Source organism: Gadus chalcogrammus, chromosome 8 (genome assembly GCF_026213295.1).
Source record: "Gadus chalcogrammus isolate NIFS_2021 chromosome 8, NIFS_Gcha_1.0, whole genome shotgun sequence".
Classification (NCBI taxonomy): Eukaryota; Metazoa; Chordata; class Actinopteri; order Gadiformes; family Gadidae; genus Gadus; species Gadus chalcogrammus.
Genome location: NC_079419.1, coordinates 11,739,355 through 11,751,854, shown reverse-complemented (window position 1 = coordinate 11,751,854; position 12,500 = coordinate 11,739,355). Strand labels below are relative to the sequence as shown.

At 49.1% G+C, this 12,500-nt stretch overlaps 1 protein-coding gene across 1 annotated transcript; it reads right to left on the bottom strand.

Moving 5' to 3' along the window:
• Window positions 1-487: 487 nt before the first annotated feature.
• ednrba (endothelin receptor Ba) lies at window positions 488-8,118 on the bottom strand. Its single transcript, XM_056596757.1, has 7 exons — window positions 7,255-8,118; window positions 5,817-5,929; window positions 5,386-5,590; window positions 3,289-3,438; window positions 2,652-2,785; window positions 1,366-1,474; window positions 488-622 (listed from the first exon to the last, which is right to left on the bottom strand). The coding sequence occupies exons 1-7, from the start codon at window positions 7,699-7,701 to the stop codon at window positions 488-490; spliced, it is 1,293 nt and encodes a 430-aa protein (XP_056452732.1). The 5' UTR covers window positions 7,702-8,118.
• Window positions 8,119-12,500: the final 4,382 nt, after the last annotated feature.

Here is a 12,500-nt window from a genome sequence, read left to right as displayed (position 1 = left end):
GGTGGAGGTGGTGGTGGTGGTGGTGGTTGTGTAAGTGGTGGTGGTGGAGGTGGTGGTGGTGGTGGTGTTGGTGGATTTGGTGGTGGTGATGGTGGTTGTGTAAGTGGTGGTGGTGGTTGTGTAAGTGGTGGTGGTGGTGGTGGTGGTGTTGGTGTTGGTGTTGGTGTTGGTGTTGGTGTTGGTGTTGGTGTTGGTGTTGGTGTTGGTGTTGGTGTTGGTGGTTGGTGTTGGTGATGGTGGTGGTGACGCTGGTGGTGTTGGTATGTGCTGGGGTGAGGTGGGGTTGGTTGAAGGAGCGGAGGGGGTGCCTGGGGTTTGGGGATGGACGTCTGAGCATATGCACACTTTTTTTTCCTGCCTAATGGGAAAGGGGAAGTGTGCGACATTGTGTGTGTGTGTGTGTGTGTGTGTGTGTGTGTGTGTGTGTGTGTGTGTGTGTGTGTGTGTGTGTGTGTGTGTGTGTGTGAAGCGGGGGGGGGCGGGGGGCTCACGCCGTGGTGGACTTGTTGGAGACCCGCGTGTTGCTCTGCTCAGACGGCCGCTCGGTGACCTTGAGCTTCATGAAGGACGGCTTCTCCTCCAGCAGAGTCTCCACTGGCAGACACCAGCAGCACAGACAGGACTGGGGAGGGGGAGGGGAGAGGGGGGGGAGGAGGGGGAGGGGGGGAGGGGAGAGGGGGGGGAGAGGAGGGGGAGGAGGGGGAGGAGGGGAGAGGAGGGGGAGGGGAGAGGAGGGGGGGGGAAGAATGGAGAGGAGGGGTAGGAGGGGGAGGAGGGGGAGGGGGAGAGGATGGAGAGGAGGGGGAGGAGGGGGAGGGGGAGAGGATGGAGAGGAGGGGGAGGAGGGGGAGGGGAGAGGAGGGGGGGGGGAGAGGATGGAGAGGAGGGGGGGAGGGGGAGGAGGAGAGGAGAGGAGGGACAGGAGGAAGAGAAAAGAGGGAGAATGTGGAGAGGAGGAGAAGAGAGGAGGGGAGATGGAAATAGGGTGGAGGAGGAGAAGAGAGGGAAGGGGAGGGGGAGATGCGGTGGAGGAGAAGGACGGATTGGGAGGGTGGAGGAGGAGAGACAGGGAGGGGGGAGGAGATGGGTCGAAAAAGAGGAGAGGAGGAGGTGGGGTGTTGGAGGAGGAGAGGGGAAATGGGGAGGAGGAGAGGGAGGAGGAGAGAGAGGGGGGAGGAGAGAGAGGGGGGAGGAGAGAGAGGGGGGAGGACAGTATTTAAAGTCAGAGAGCGAGGAGGCACATGAAATAGAAAAGAAAACACATATTTTTATCAATACAATAATTGTAATTTTAATTTGAATATGCATTAAACAGAAAAAAGGCATATATTACATGGTTGTTCACAATGTCGGGCCGTTACTTACCCGGAAGCAGTTCTTGAAGCGCTTGCTGACTATGTAGAGGGCGATAGGGTTGATGCAGGAGTTGATGGACGCCATGTTGATGCCGATGTAGTCCAGGACCAGGAAAAAACTATTGAGGGAGGGGGGAGAGAGGGAGGGAGAGAGAGGGAGAGAATGAACAAAATCTGTTACACGGTGGATTGAGGCACAAAGGAGTGGCGCTCCTCATTCACTCGCACCAAGCGACGTGTGGCGAATGAAGCGAAGGAACAACCGTATAGCTGGGAGGTTATCGCGCTAACGTCACACACATGTTGTGTGTAGTGCAGGCATGTCGGCAGGACAGGTTTTTAATCAAAAAGACCCAACTTGTGAAAGGAATTTGGGGGCTACCGCACGGCCCCAGCATGGGGTCCTATATCGGGGCCTCCGGTGACAGGTTTCTGTGTCCACACCACACACTCTCGCTCTCCATGCCGTAATTGAGGTGTCTGCTCTGGGGTTCGGGTTTGGAACGGGCACATGGTTCCGTTCGTGTTAAGTTATTCCGTCAGGGCGGTTGGGTTTTGGCGTATGCAGGGACCACATTGTTTGGATGGTTTGCGGTCTGAAATGAAATTTTTCGTTTAGCACATTGCGACGAGGATTCTATTCTGTCTTTTCGTTACAATTTTCATTAGATTCTGTTCTATTATATTGTAGTCCTCTCTATTCTACGGTACTATATTATATTGTAGTCCACTATTTGATTTTCTATTTGATTGAAGTCCCGATATGCTATTGTATTCTATTGTTTTATATTCTATTGTTCTCCATTTGATTCCATTATCGTCTATTGTACACCACTCTGTTCTGGTAAATGCTTTTCCATTATAATCTAGTGAGATCTATTATATTCTATTTATTCCATTATATTATTTCCTATCCCATCCCATCATTTTACATTATATTATATTCAGTTTTATCCCATCCATCCCGTGTTTAGTGTCAGCTCTGGTTCTCCCTGTGCTCACTCCGGTCCAGTGCTTTGACTCTGTGTCTGGTTCCCTGTGCTCACTCCGGTCCAGTGCTTTGACTCTGTGTCTGGTTCCCTGTGCTCACTCCGGTCCAGTGCTTTGACTCTGTGTCTGGTTCCCTGTGCTCACTCCGGTCCAGTGCTTTGACTCTGTGTCTGGTTCCCTGTGCTCACTCCGGTCCAGTGCTTTGACTCTGTGTAGGTCCTCCCTGTGCTCACTCCGGTCCAGTGCTTTGACTCTGTGTAGGTCCTCCCTGTGCTCACTCCGGTCCAGTGTTTTGTGTCCGCTCACCTGAGCAGCTCGCAGCGGTTGGGGTCCTTCTCGTCGTAGATGGTGAGCTTCAGGATGCGACTCAGATGGAGGGGCAGCCAGCACAGAGCGAACACGAGCACCAGGCAAAACACCGTCTTAGCCACCTCCCTCCGCTAGACACACACACACACCCACACACACGTTATGTTTTTGATTAAAGATATTCCCATTCCTCTCCCATTGTACAGAGCAAAAAAGCCCTCCACCCAACAATCGATCATCAACATAGTAACTATCAAATCATCTCTCCATTCATCCAATCCTTCATCTGTCCATCCATACACCCCTCCATTCATCCAATCCTTCATCTGTCCATCCATACACCCCTCCATGCATCCAATAGGTCATCTGTCCATCCATACACCCCTCCATGCATCCAATAGGTCATCTGTCCATCCATACACCCCTCCATGCATCCAATCCTTCATCTGTCCATCCATACACCCCTCCATGCATCCAATAGGTCATCCCGAGCCATCCATTCAGCTATAAATCCATGTTATGTTGCACCCATGCCTCAATCCATCACTGATCCCTCCCTCCCTCCCTCCCTCCCTCCCTCCCTCCCTCCCTCCCTCCCTCCCTCCCTCCCTCCCTCCCTCCCTCCTTCCCTCACCTGTTTGAGGTGGTCACTGAGGGCGATCTGCATTCCATTCTTCTTCCTCAGCATCTCACAGGTCATCAGGGTGTAGAAGATGGCTGTGCAGACCAGCGGCAGACAGAAGTACGCCCCAAACAACCACCAGTCCTTAGCAGACTTATAGAACTGGGGAGGAGAGAGAGAGAGAGAGAGAGAGAGAGAGAGGGAGAGGGAGAGAGAGGGAGAGAGAGAGAGAGAGAGAGAGAGAGGAGAGAGAGAGAGAGAGAGAGAGAGAGAGAGAGAGAGAGGGGAGGGAAGAGAGAGAGAGAGGAGAGAGAGAAGAGGGAGGAGGGATATGAGAGAGAGAGGAGAGAGAGAGAGGGGAGAGAGAGGGGAGAGAGAGAGAGGGAGAGAGAGAGAGAGAGGAGAGAGAGAGAGGAGAGGGAGAGAGAGAGGGAGAGGGAGAGGGAGAGGGAGAGAGAGAGGGGGAGAGAGAGAGGAGGAGAGAGAGAGAGAGAGAGAGAGAGAGAGAGAGAGAGAGAGAGAGAGAGAGAGAGAGAGAGAGAGAAAACACTGTTACTTCGTATTATAGCTTATCAAGAACAGATTTATAACCCGTGAAGGGTTGAGATTGTGAAATGGCACCACACAAGTTTAAGTGGATGTCACGAGTCTGACTGGCTGACCCTGAAAATTATGGAATGGTTTAGAGTCCCTTTCAGACTCACATTCAATATCCTTGAAATCATTCAAATCTCTCCCTCATTACACTCAATGTATTTGAGCGTATTCAGTGAATGTAAAAAAGGGCATTTAGACAATAATTACTGAATCATCATTTGGGGGGGTAAAAGGTCAGATACATAAGATGGGGCCTGACCATTGAGGGCTTTGAACTTCATAAGAACAGTCTTAAAAAGGATCTTTGTTGTACTGGCAGCCAGTGAAGGGAAGCAAGAACGGGAGTGATATGCTCCCACTTTGACCCAGTCAACAGTCTTGCTGCTGCATTTTGAACTATTTGGAGGTGTGATATGAGGGACTGAGGGAGACCAAGGTAGAGGGAGTTACAGTAATCCAGCTGTGATGTTATGAAAGCATGGATAACTAATTCCAGATTGTGGTATGATAGGGTGTGCTTTATTTTAGAGATGGTTCTGAGCTGGTAGAAGCTGTTCTTCACGACGGAGGAGATTTGCTTATTAAAGCATAGCTCCGAATCAAAAATGACAGATTTCCAAGATTTCTAGCAGATGGTTTTATGAATGGGGTTCGACTACTTAGGTCGGTGAAGATGGGTTTATTGAATTTGGAGGGGCTAAGGATGATAACTTCTGTTTTGCTATCGTTAAGTTGGAGGAAATGATCCCCCATCCAGTCACTTATCTCCTTGAGACACTCTAGGAGCGTCTGAACGTCGGCGTAAAAGTGGAACGACAGGTTGTATTTTCTTATTATATACTCCGGTGGGAGCATATATAAACAGAACAGGATTGGACCCAGGAGGAGTGCTGACCTATGGACACTGAACATGATCTATGGGAGAGGTAGGAGGAGAACCACTGCAGAGCTGAGCCCCTAATACCAACCCACTGATGGAGACGGGCTAGAAGAGTGGGGTGGTCTACTGTACCGAAGGCAGCACTGAGGTCTAATAAGACTAAGATGGCGTTCTCACCCGTGTCTAGCGTGAGGCGTAGGTCGTTAGACACTTTCACCAAAGCTGTTTCAGTGCTGTGGCGTGCCTTAAAGCTGGACTGAAAGGTATCCTAGACAGTGGCAGAGTTGAGGAATGGCAGTACTTGAGAGAGGACTGCTTTTTCCAGAATTTTTTAAATGAATGGTAGATTCCATATGGGACAGTAGTTATTTGGGCAATTAACATCCAGGTTTATGTGTGTGTTTATGTGTGTGTGTGTGTGTGTGGGGGGGGGGGATGATATGTGTGTGTGTTTATATGTATGTGCGTGTGTGTGTGTGTGAGTTTTATGGTGTGTGTCAACGAGCGAGCGAGCATTAACGCCCATGCTCGTTCGACCCTCCCTTCCTCCCCATAGGTGGAAGCTTCCCCGAGAGATGTGCCCCTATCGGGCCCCCTCACCTGCCCTCCACCGCGCCCACCGCCCCACTCACCCTCATGAAGTGGGAGTGCTGCATGGGGTGCAGCAGGCAGATGCGGAGTTGCTCGCCCTTGTAGTCCATGGCGATCATGTCGAAGGCGATGGCCTCGGGCACGGCCAGGGCGATGGACAGGATCCAGATCAGGGCGATCTCGATGGCCATCCACTTGGGCACGCCGATGCCCTTGATGCGGCTCCACGATGCCACCGCGCGGTACCTGGTGTGGGGGGAGGAGGTAATTGTAGGCCCCTGCTACCGCAGTGCATCTTGGGAACTGGAGTTTGTTTGTTGTATAACATCACGCTTGTTGTTTGGATTTGAATTGGGTACTTGTGTATCACAGATGGTGGAGAAGGGTATTACCACTGCCAGGGTTCTGGGTTTGATTCCCCCCTGTATTCCAATGCTACGGTTGGATGTAAAAAAGGCGAGTGTGTGTTTACCTGTCGATACTCAGAGCACAGAGACTGAGCACTGTGATCCCAACGGAGGCCTTCTGGACGAAGGGCACCAGCTTGCAGAGTCCCACTCCGAAGGGCCAGTCCTCTGCCAGCAGCTGGGGGGAAACGCACAACCCTGATCAGCCAGAGAGAGAAGTTCGGAGCACGGCAAATTGGCATCGGATGCACCTTGCTTCCCCTCAGTCACGGGCAGCGCGCGCTGGCATACCCCGGGAAAAAGTCCAGAATGTTCTTTTTTTCTCTTGTCCTTTTTTCTCCTTCTTCTCCGTTTCAAAATTCTCAGCGTAAGCATTCCCAGGAAACCAGCTGACCTCTACCCTGTCTGACAGCGGGGCAGCGTAAGCCAAACACAAAGCTCTCTTCAAATTTACAGAACTTTGCGCGAACCTGCGTGAGGTTTTCATGCCTGTTTTTGATTGGCTGTTGGAATGCATGCGGCCTATTGGGATCATATGGGGCCCGATATTCATATGTCCTTCTCTGCTCTGGTATGCAGACGAATTATTTGAATTTGCTGCTTGGCCCCATGACAAAATATACATATGAGCAGTGGTGTCAATTTCCAAAGAACTGTTTCGGTAGTATCGCTACTTTACTTGAGTTATTATTACTCTATTATTAATTATTTACCTTTAATCCAATACATTTGTAGTGGTCTCATTGTTTCTCACTCCCAAATACAATCTGAAAGTAATTATCTTATCAAGTTTATGGATTCGCCTTGCATACTTCTGACCTCTATTGCCTGCCAATTTCTGTGGATGAGGATACAAGTGCATATGATTAGAGCTACTTTATGACTTTACTCAAGGGATTTCCTATGGATGACTTTAAAGGTGAAGTGTAAAGGATTTATTGGCATCTTGCGGTGGGGTTGCAGATTGCGTCCAATTGAATAATGGTTGCATATTCTGTAAACCGAAATGTCATAGCTTGTTAATTGAAAACATGTCCTCTCTAGAGCAGTTTATGTTTTCTGAGCCACTGTAGAAACATGGTGGTACAACATGGCGGGCTCCGTGGAAGAGAACAGGCTCCCTATGTAGGCCTAGATAAAAAGGAATCATTCTAAGGCATTGATTCTTATCTGTATGGGATTAGAAATAGACACTCATTAAAACATACTTGAATGAATATTGAATATTATGTCTGTTCCGCTAGATTCAACTTAATTCTACTCACTACTTTAACTTTTACAAGATTCACTTGTTACAACTACCGTGTACTTTTACTAGATTATGACGATTCTTGTGCTACACACCGCCCCATACGAGAATTATAATCAGGGATGGGATCGGGAGGAAGCCAAAAGGAAAGGGGCCCCCACTGTCCAGTTAAGTGCTAACAGAATAGCCGTGAAATTAGAAGACGGGAGGGGGTATCTCACTGAAGGCTACAAAAACAACATCCGAGCCCTTACCTTGTAGACGTTGATTGGAATTCCTATGATGATGTGCAGAAGGTCCCCCAGCGCGAGACTCCCAATCAGAATGTTAGGCCCGTTGCGCATGCACTTATTCTTATAGATTATACGCAACAGGGTGGAATTGCCGATTATACCGACGAAGAACACCAAGAACGAGACCACCGTGTTAATGTATTTGAAGGTGTCACGGATCTCCGTGGGGCCCGTGCACATTGGCGGTATCCGCCGCCGGGGCATGGTGTTGTTCCGTCGGATGGGAACCACGTCTCGCTCGATCAGTCCGGCCTTCTGGGTGGCAACTGGGAGCTCGGGCTGAGCATCCCGGGACGGGGGATACACTTGTCCGTTTTGGTCGTTGTTGGCTTGTCCCGTGACCAGGAGATCATGTCCCAAAGAGAAGATTATGAAGGACCAGCAGATGAGACCTGCTACCGTCTTCATGATACTATTAAGATTTGATTATTTTCACTATATAAAAAACAGCCCAACTTTCGTGCTCCTTCGACTTTTGAATTTGAAATGAAGGGAACTGAGTCTGCTGTATAATGAGGCGTTGCAAAAAGTTGAACAATGACCGTTTTACAATCTTGCCGATTATTTAAACGACAATAAAATAATTCACACAATTGATTCCATAAACCCAGCCTTAACAGCTCCGACTCTTACGTTCTCCTGGTAGAGAGTCGAACTCTGCCCCAACTCCTGTGAAGTTCGCAAAAACACGAACCCCAAAAGATTATTTCCCACACCAAAAAAAAGTGACTACTTCCAACTTGTTTATTCCCAGCACGACCTCCACCCATCTGTCACTGCGGAGCTGCAGCATAGGACCAGGGACATGAGTAGTCTCTGGGTAGTTCTCTCTCTCTCTCTCTCTCTCTCTCTCTCTCTCTCTCTCTCTCTCTCTCTCTCTCTCTCTCTCTCTCTCTCATCTATCTGTCTCTTTGTCTCTCTCCCCCTCTCTCGTCTTGCACAGTCTGCCTTCCCTCCAGTCCAACCCCTCCTAGTTTGGTTCACGTGCACGGGGTGGGATCGGGCCCCCTTCTCTCTCTCTCTCTCTCTCTCTCTCTCTCTCTCTCTCTCTCTCTCTCTCTCTCTCTCTCTCTCTCCCATCTTGCACCGTGTCAATGCAAATCGCGACACGGAATAGGTGGTTTGTGAAAAATGCCGTACATTTGATCATATATTCTTTGCATATATAAAATACTGGAAATTCATAAGGACTCGTTTTGCGATAACGTTCTAGATCGGGGTGGTCTGTCGATCAGCCACGTTGCTTCAATCAATCCAGTAAAGTAGCCCTCGCTGATAGAGTGGCGTGTCTTGGTTTGTTGTTGCAGGTCAGACCCAAGCCCACGGTGATTTATGTGTTTTTTTAACGGATACTGTATGCCGAAAACGTAGACGTTCACTCTTATAGGCCTACACGTGTAGCCTACATACATATAAAGTTTGAACGCATTTAAAACATACAAACTGCTGTTCTTTATCTGTGACGATCTTCCAATTTCAAAATTGCAAACATCTGGCAGGAGGAGGAGCTTGAAGAAAATACCTATCTGCACTAATTAGCTCCGGTCAGTTGGTTATCTAGCATTCAACGTTGGTCTGTGTGTGTGTGTGTGTGTGTGTGTGTGTGTGTGTGTGTGTGTGTGTGTGTGTGTGTGTGTGTGTGTGTGTGTGTGTGTGTGTGTGTGTGTGTGTGTGTGTGTGTGTGTGTGTGTGTGTGTGTGTGTGTGTGTGTGTGTGTGTGTGTGTGTGTGTGTGTGTGCGTGTGTACTGTGTGTGTGTGCATGCGTACTGTGTGTGTGTGTGTGTTTGCGCGTTTGTTTCTTTTTACCACACCTTTGCCAGCACCCTACTTCATCCCGCTCCAAGAGGCCCCTGGGGTTTCTGAAAGGAGACGGTGTTCTTATCTTTGGCCAAACCACCATCAGCACAAGATGTGCTTCAAGGATGACGGATAGCCGTCCGACAGCAGAGCCTCAGACCCCCTCTGGTCAGGTTGGATCTAGCCTGTCCTCACATTCGCCCTCCCAGCCCGTGGTGGTGTGTGTGCATCATGTCGGCCCCCCCATGACCATTGCTTTATAACCGGGTCCCCGGGCCCAAGGGAACAACCCCCTTTCCTAGGTTCCCAACCAGCGTTTTTAGAAAACGCCAGCGGCTTCATGTGCAGTGTATGGATGGGTAGAGTCACCATGGGAGCACCCTTTATGTACTTGTTCTCAGGGGGGGCGGGATCTCACCGTGCTGTCACGAGGAATTTGTTTTCTTACCCGCAAAGTTTTATGATCTGTTTTGACTCTTCGTTGTAACGGCGAGGCATCATGAGGCCAAAGAAAATCTGGGAAGAATGTAAACAATTTGGCTGGATTTGAACGTCGTTGTTGTTGTTGATGTTCACCCAAAGTACACGTGGGTTTCTTCACAAGTACCCCGCCAAACTAGCCCCTCTCTGATGGGCTAAGGGCCGGATTTGGAGCGGGCTTTCTAAGAACATGTGTTAAGGTAAGGGCTTGAGACATTTTAAAGCTGTTTTTATGGCCAGCATGATATACGATTGTATAAGTTAATGGGTGGCGGAACAGCTTGTCTCATGAAGCTGATTTTCTCCTAAGCTGTCCCTTCTGACCAAGGAGAGGACAATGGGGGGCCTGTCAGGAACCAGGACCGAGTCTGACTCTGAGGCGTCAGAGAAGGGACACCTCCAGCATCATCAGTTCCCCACTCCCCGCCTATCCTGACTCCCCCCTTCTACATTCTCCCCCCCCTTCCTCCCTTTCCATCTCTTCTCCTCTCCCCTCCTCTCATTTACCTTCTATCATTGCCTCCCTTTCCTTCTCCTCTCCTCTCCTCTCCTCTCCTCTCCTCTCCTTTCCTCTCCTCTCCTCTCCTCTCCTCTCCTCTCCTCTCCTCTCCTCTCGCCTCTCTCTCTCTCTCTCTCTCTCTCTCTCTCTCTCTCTCTCTCTCTCTCTCATCTATCTGTCTCTTTGTCTCTCTCCCCCTCTCTCGTCTTGCACAGTCTGCCTTCCCTCCAGTCCTCTCCTCTCCTCTCCTCTCCTCTCCTCACCCCTCTTCTCCTCTCTCCTCCTCTCCTCTCCTCTCTCCTCTCCTCTCTCGTCTCCTCTCTTCTTTTCTCCTCTCCTCTCCTTTCCTCTCCTTTCATTCCTCCTCCCTCCTCTATTCCAAGAATACTTTGATTCCAGCTGATAAGGTTGATACAAACCCAATGATATTGTAGATGAAAGTGCCTAACATCTAATCTCAGTTGGTGACTGTGGTATGAGCGGAAAGAACAGCCACGGGCTGTCCTGTTATCGGAACAATAACGCAGTCCAATGGTGTTCCTTATGTATAACAGTCACTTTGGCTGACAGCATCTGCTCCTAAGCACTAAATGGCGAGAGTTCAACTGACTTAACTTAGTCGATGTCCGTTTCAAGGAACCCCAGAGGGCATAACCCTCTCCCCCCCCCCCCCCGCCCTCCATATCTCTCCTCCTCTTCCTCTCTGTCCCCCTCCCCTGCTCTCCCTTGACGTTGACCTCTGCCTCTGAACGTAGGATGTCCTGGACTGACAGGGACCCGCCGCCATCCACCAGACATTTCAAAGAAACCGATTTACTGGAATTGAATGCGATCCCTTCTTTAGGGGATTGAGGAGATGAAAGGTTCAGCTCTTCCCGTGGTATGACTGACTGGCCATAAGGTTCTGTTACTGCAGGGCATAGATTCTGGATGAAGACCCCCTCTCTTCTCACCGTACTGAAGAGATCAATAGAAAATCAATAATTTGTGATCAGAGTCTGACACACAGCCCTGTTGCCTGTCTTCCATCCGCAGACTTGTACACTATCGCTCTATCGTTGGCCGTCTTTTCCATGTGTGTTTGATGCTATACTATACCAGAGTCAATATAACTCTACCCTCCTCCATTAGTCTCCTCGCCTCTACGCCACATGTTACTCTACTGAAGTATTACCTTCTCTACTTCATTCTAGCCTGCTGTAAACGTAGTACTCTGTTCTACTGTTGTCTAAAACTTCTCCACTTTGCACGACTGTGGTATTAACTGCAGTACTGAGTCGACCCTCCTCGACTTTACTGTAGTGTACTCTACTCTAAAACGTCTCTACCTTACTTGTCTCTACTCTACTGTGAATCTACGCTAAACTACTCTTCTTTACTCTTCTACTCACAACACTTATTTGAGGAAATAAAGTCAATTCTACTGTGTACTCTCATACTTCTCTGCTGTACTGTACTGTACTCTATTACTAACCCTACCCTAGTCTACTCTACTGTTCTCTATACTGTCCTCTAAAATTAAACTACTCAAGCCAACTCTAAAACGACTCTATTGACTTTTTCCTAGTTGGTTGACTGACACAAAGTGGGAAGCAGATCACCTCTAAAACTTCTCTTGTCTGCATTAAGCTGAGGGTTGACAAGGCCCTCCGGCTGGTCACACACACACAGACACACACACACACACACACACACACACACACACACACACACACACACACACACACACACACACACACACACACACACACACACACACACACACGATCCTCTAACCCGCTCCCTGTCTGGTCTGGTGATCCTCCTGTGATAATAATGGGCAATCAGCAGTGAAGCCCACTTGACAACCATGTAGCTTCTTTGTGTTTGTGTGTGTATGTGTATGTGTATGTGTGTGTGTGTGTGTGTGTGTGTGTGTGTGTGTGTGTGTGTGTGTGTGTGTGTGTGTGTGTGTGTGTGTGTGTGTGTGTGTGTGTGTGTGTGTGTGTATGTGAGTGTGAGAGTATGCGCCTCGTGTCGTGTCTCTGTAAAGAAAATACTATAATTTCAGTTGTCCTTTTTATAGGCGTGCAAGCTCAAAACATGTGTGTGTGTATGTGTGTGTGTGTGTGTGTGTGTGTGTGTGTGTGTGTGTGTGTGTGTGTGTGTGTGTGTGTGTGTGTGTGTGTGTGTGTGTGTGTGTGTGTGTGTGTGTGTGTGTGAATGTGTGTGTGCGAGTGTGCATGCGGTGTGCATGCGATGTGCATGCGGGTGTAGGAAGAGGTATACATTGTAGAATGGTTCCTTTCCACACTGAATCATGTTTCGTTTAACAGTGTTAAACTGAACAGAGGTTGTATGGAGAGTGGATATCAACTGACCTCTGCCTCAGTCTTTAGTCTGTGTCATGTTTTGCTTTAATTTCCCTTTCTCCTCTAAGCCACGCTAGCA

Bases quoted from the DNA above. Each gene is read 5' to 3' on its own strand.
- ednrba (XM_056596757.1), bottom strand. From the start codon at position 7,701: ATGAAGACGGTAGCAGGTCTCATCTGCTGGTCCTTCATAATCTTCTCT. The intron at 5,591-5,816 runs GTAAACACACAC...CCCCCACACCAG, and splicing joins TGTGCTCTGAGTATCGACAG to GTACCGCGCGGTGGCATCGT. The intron at 623-1,365 runs GTAAGTAACGGC...CCCCCTCCCCAG, and splicing joins GCTTCAAGAACTGCTTCCGG to TCCTGTCTGTGCTGCTGGTG.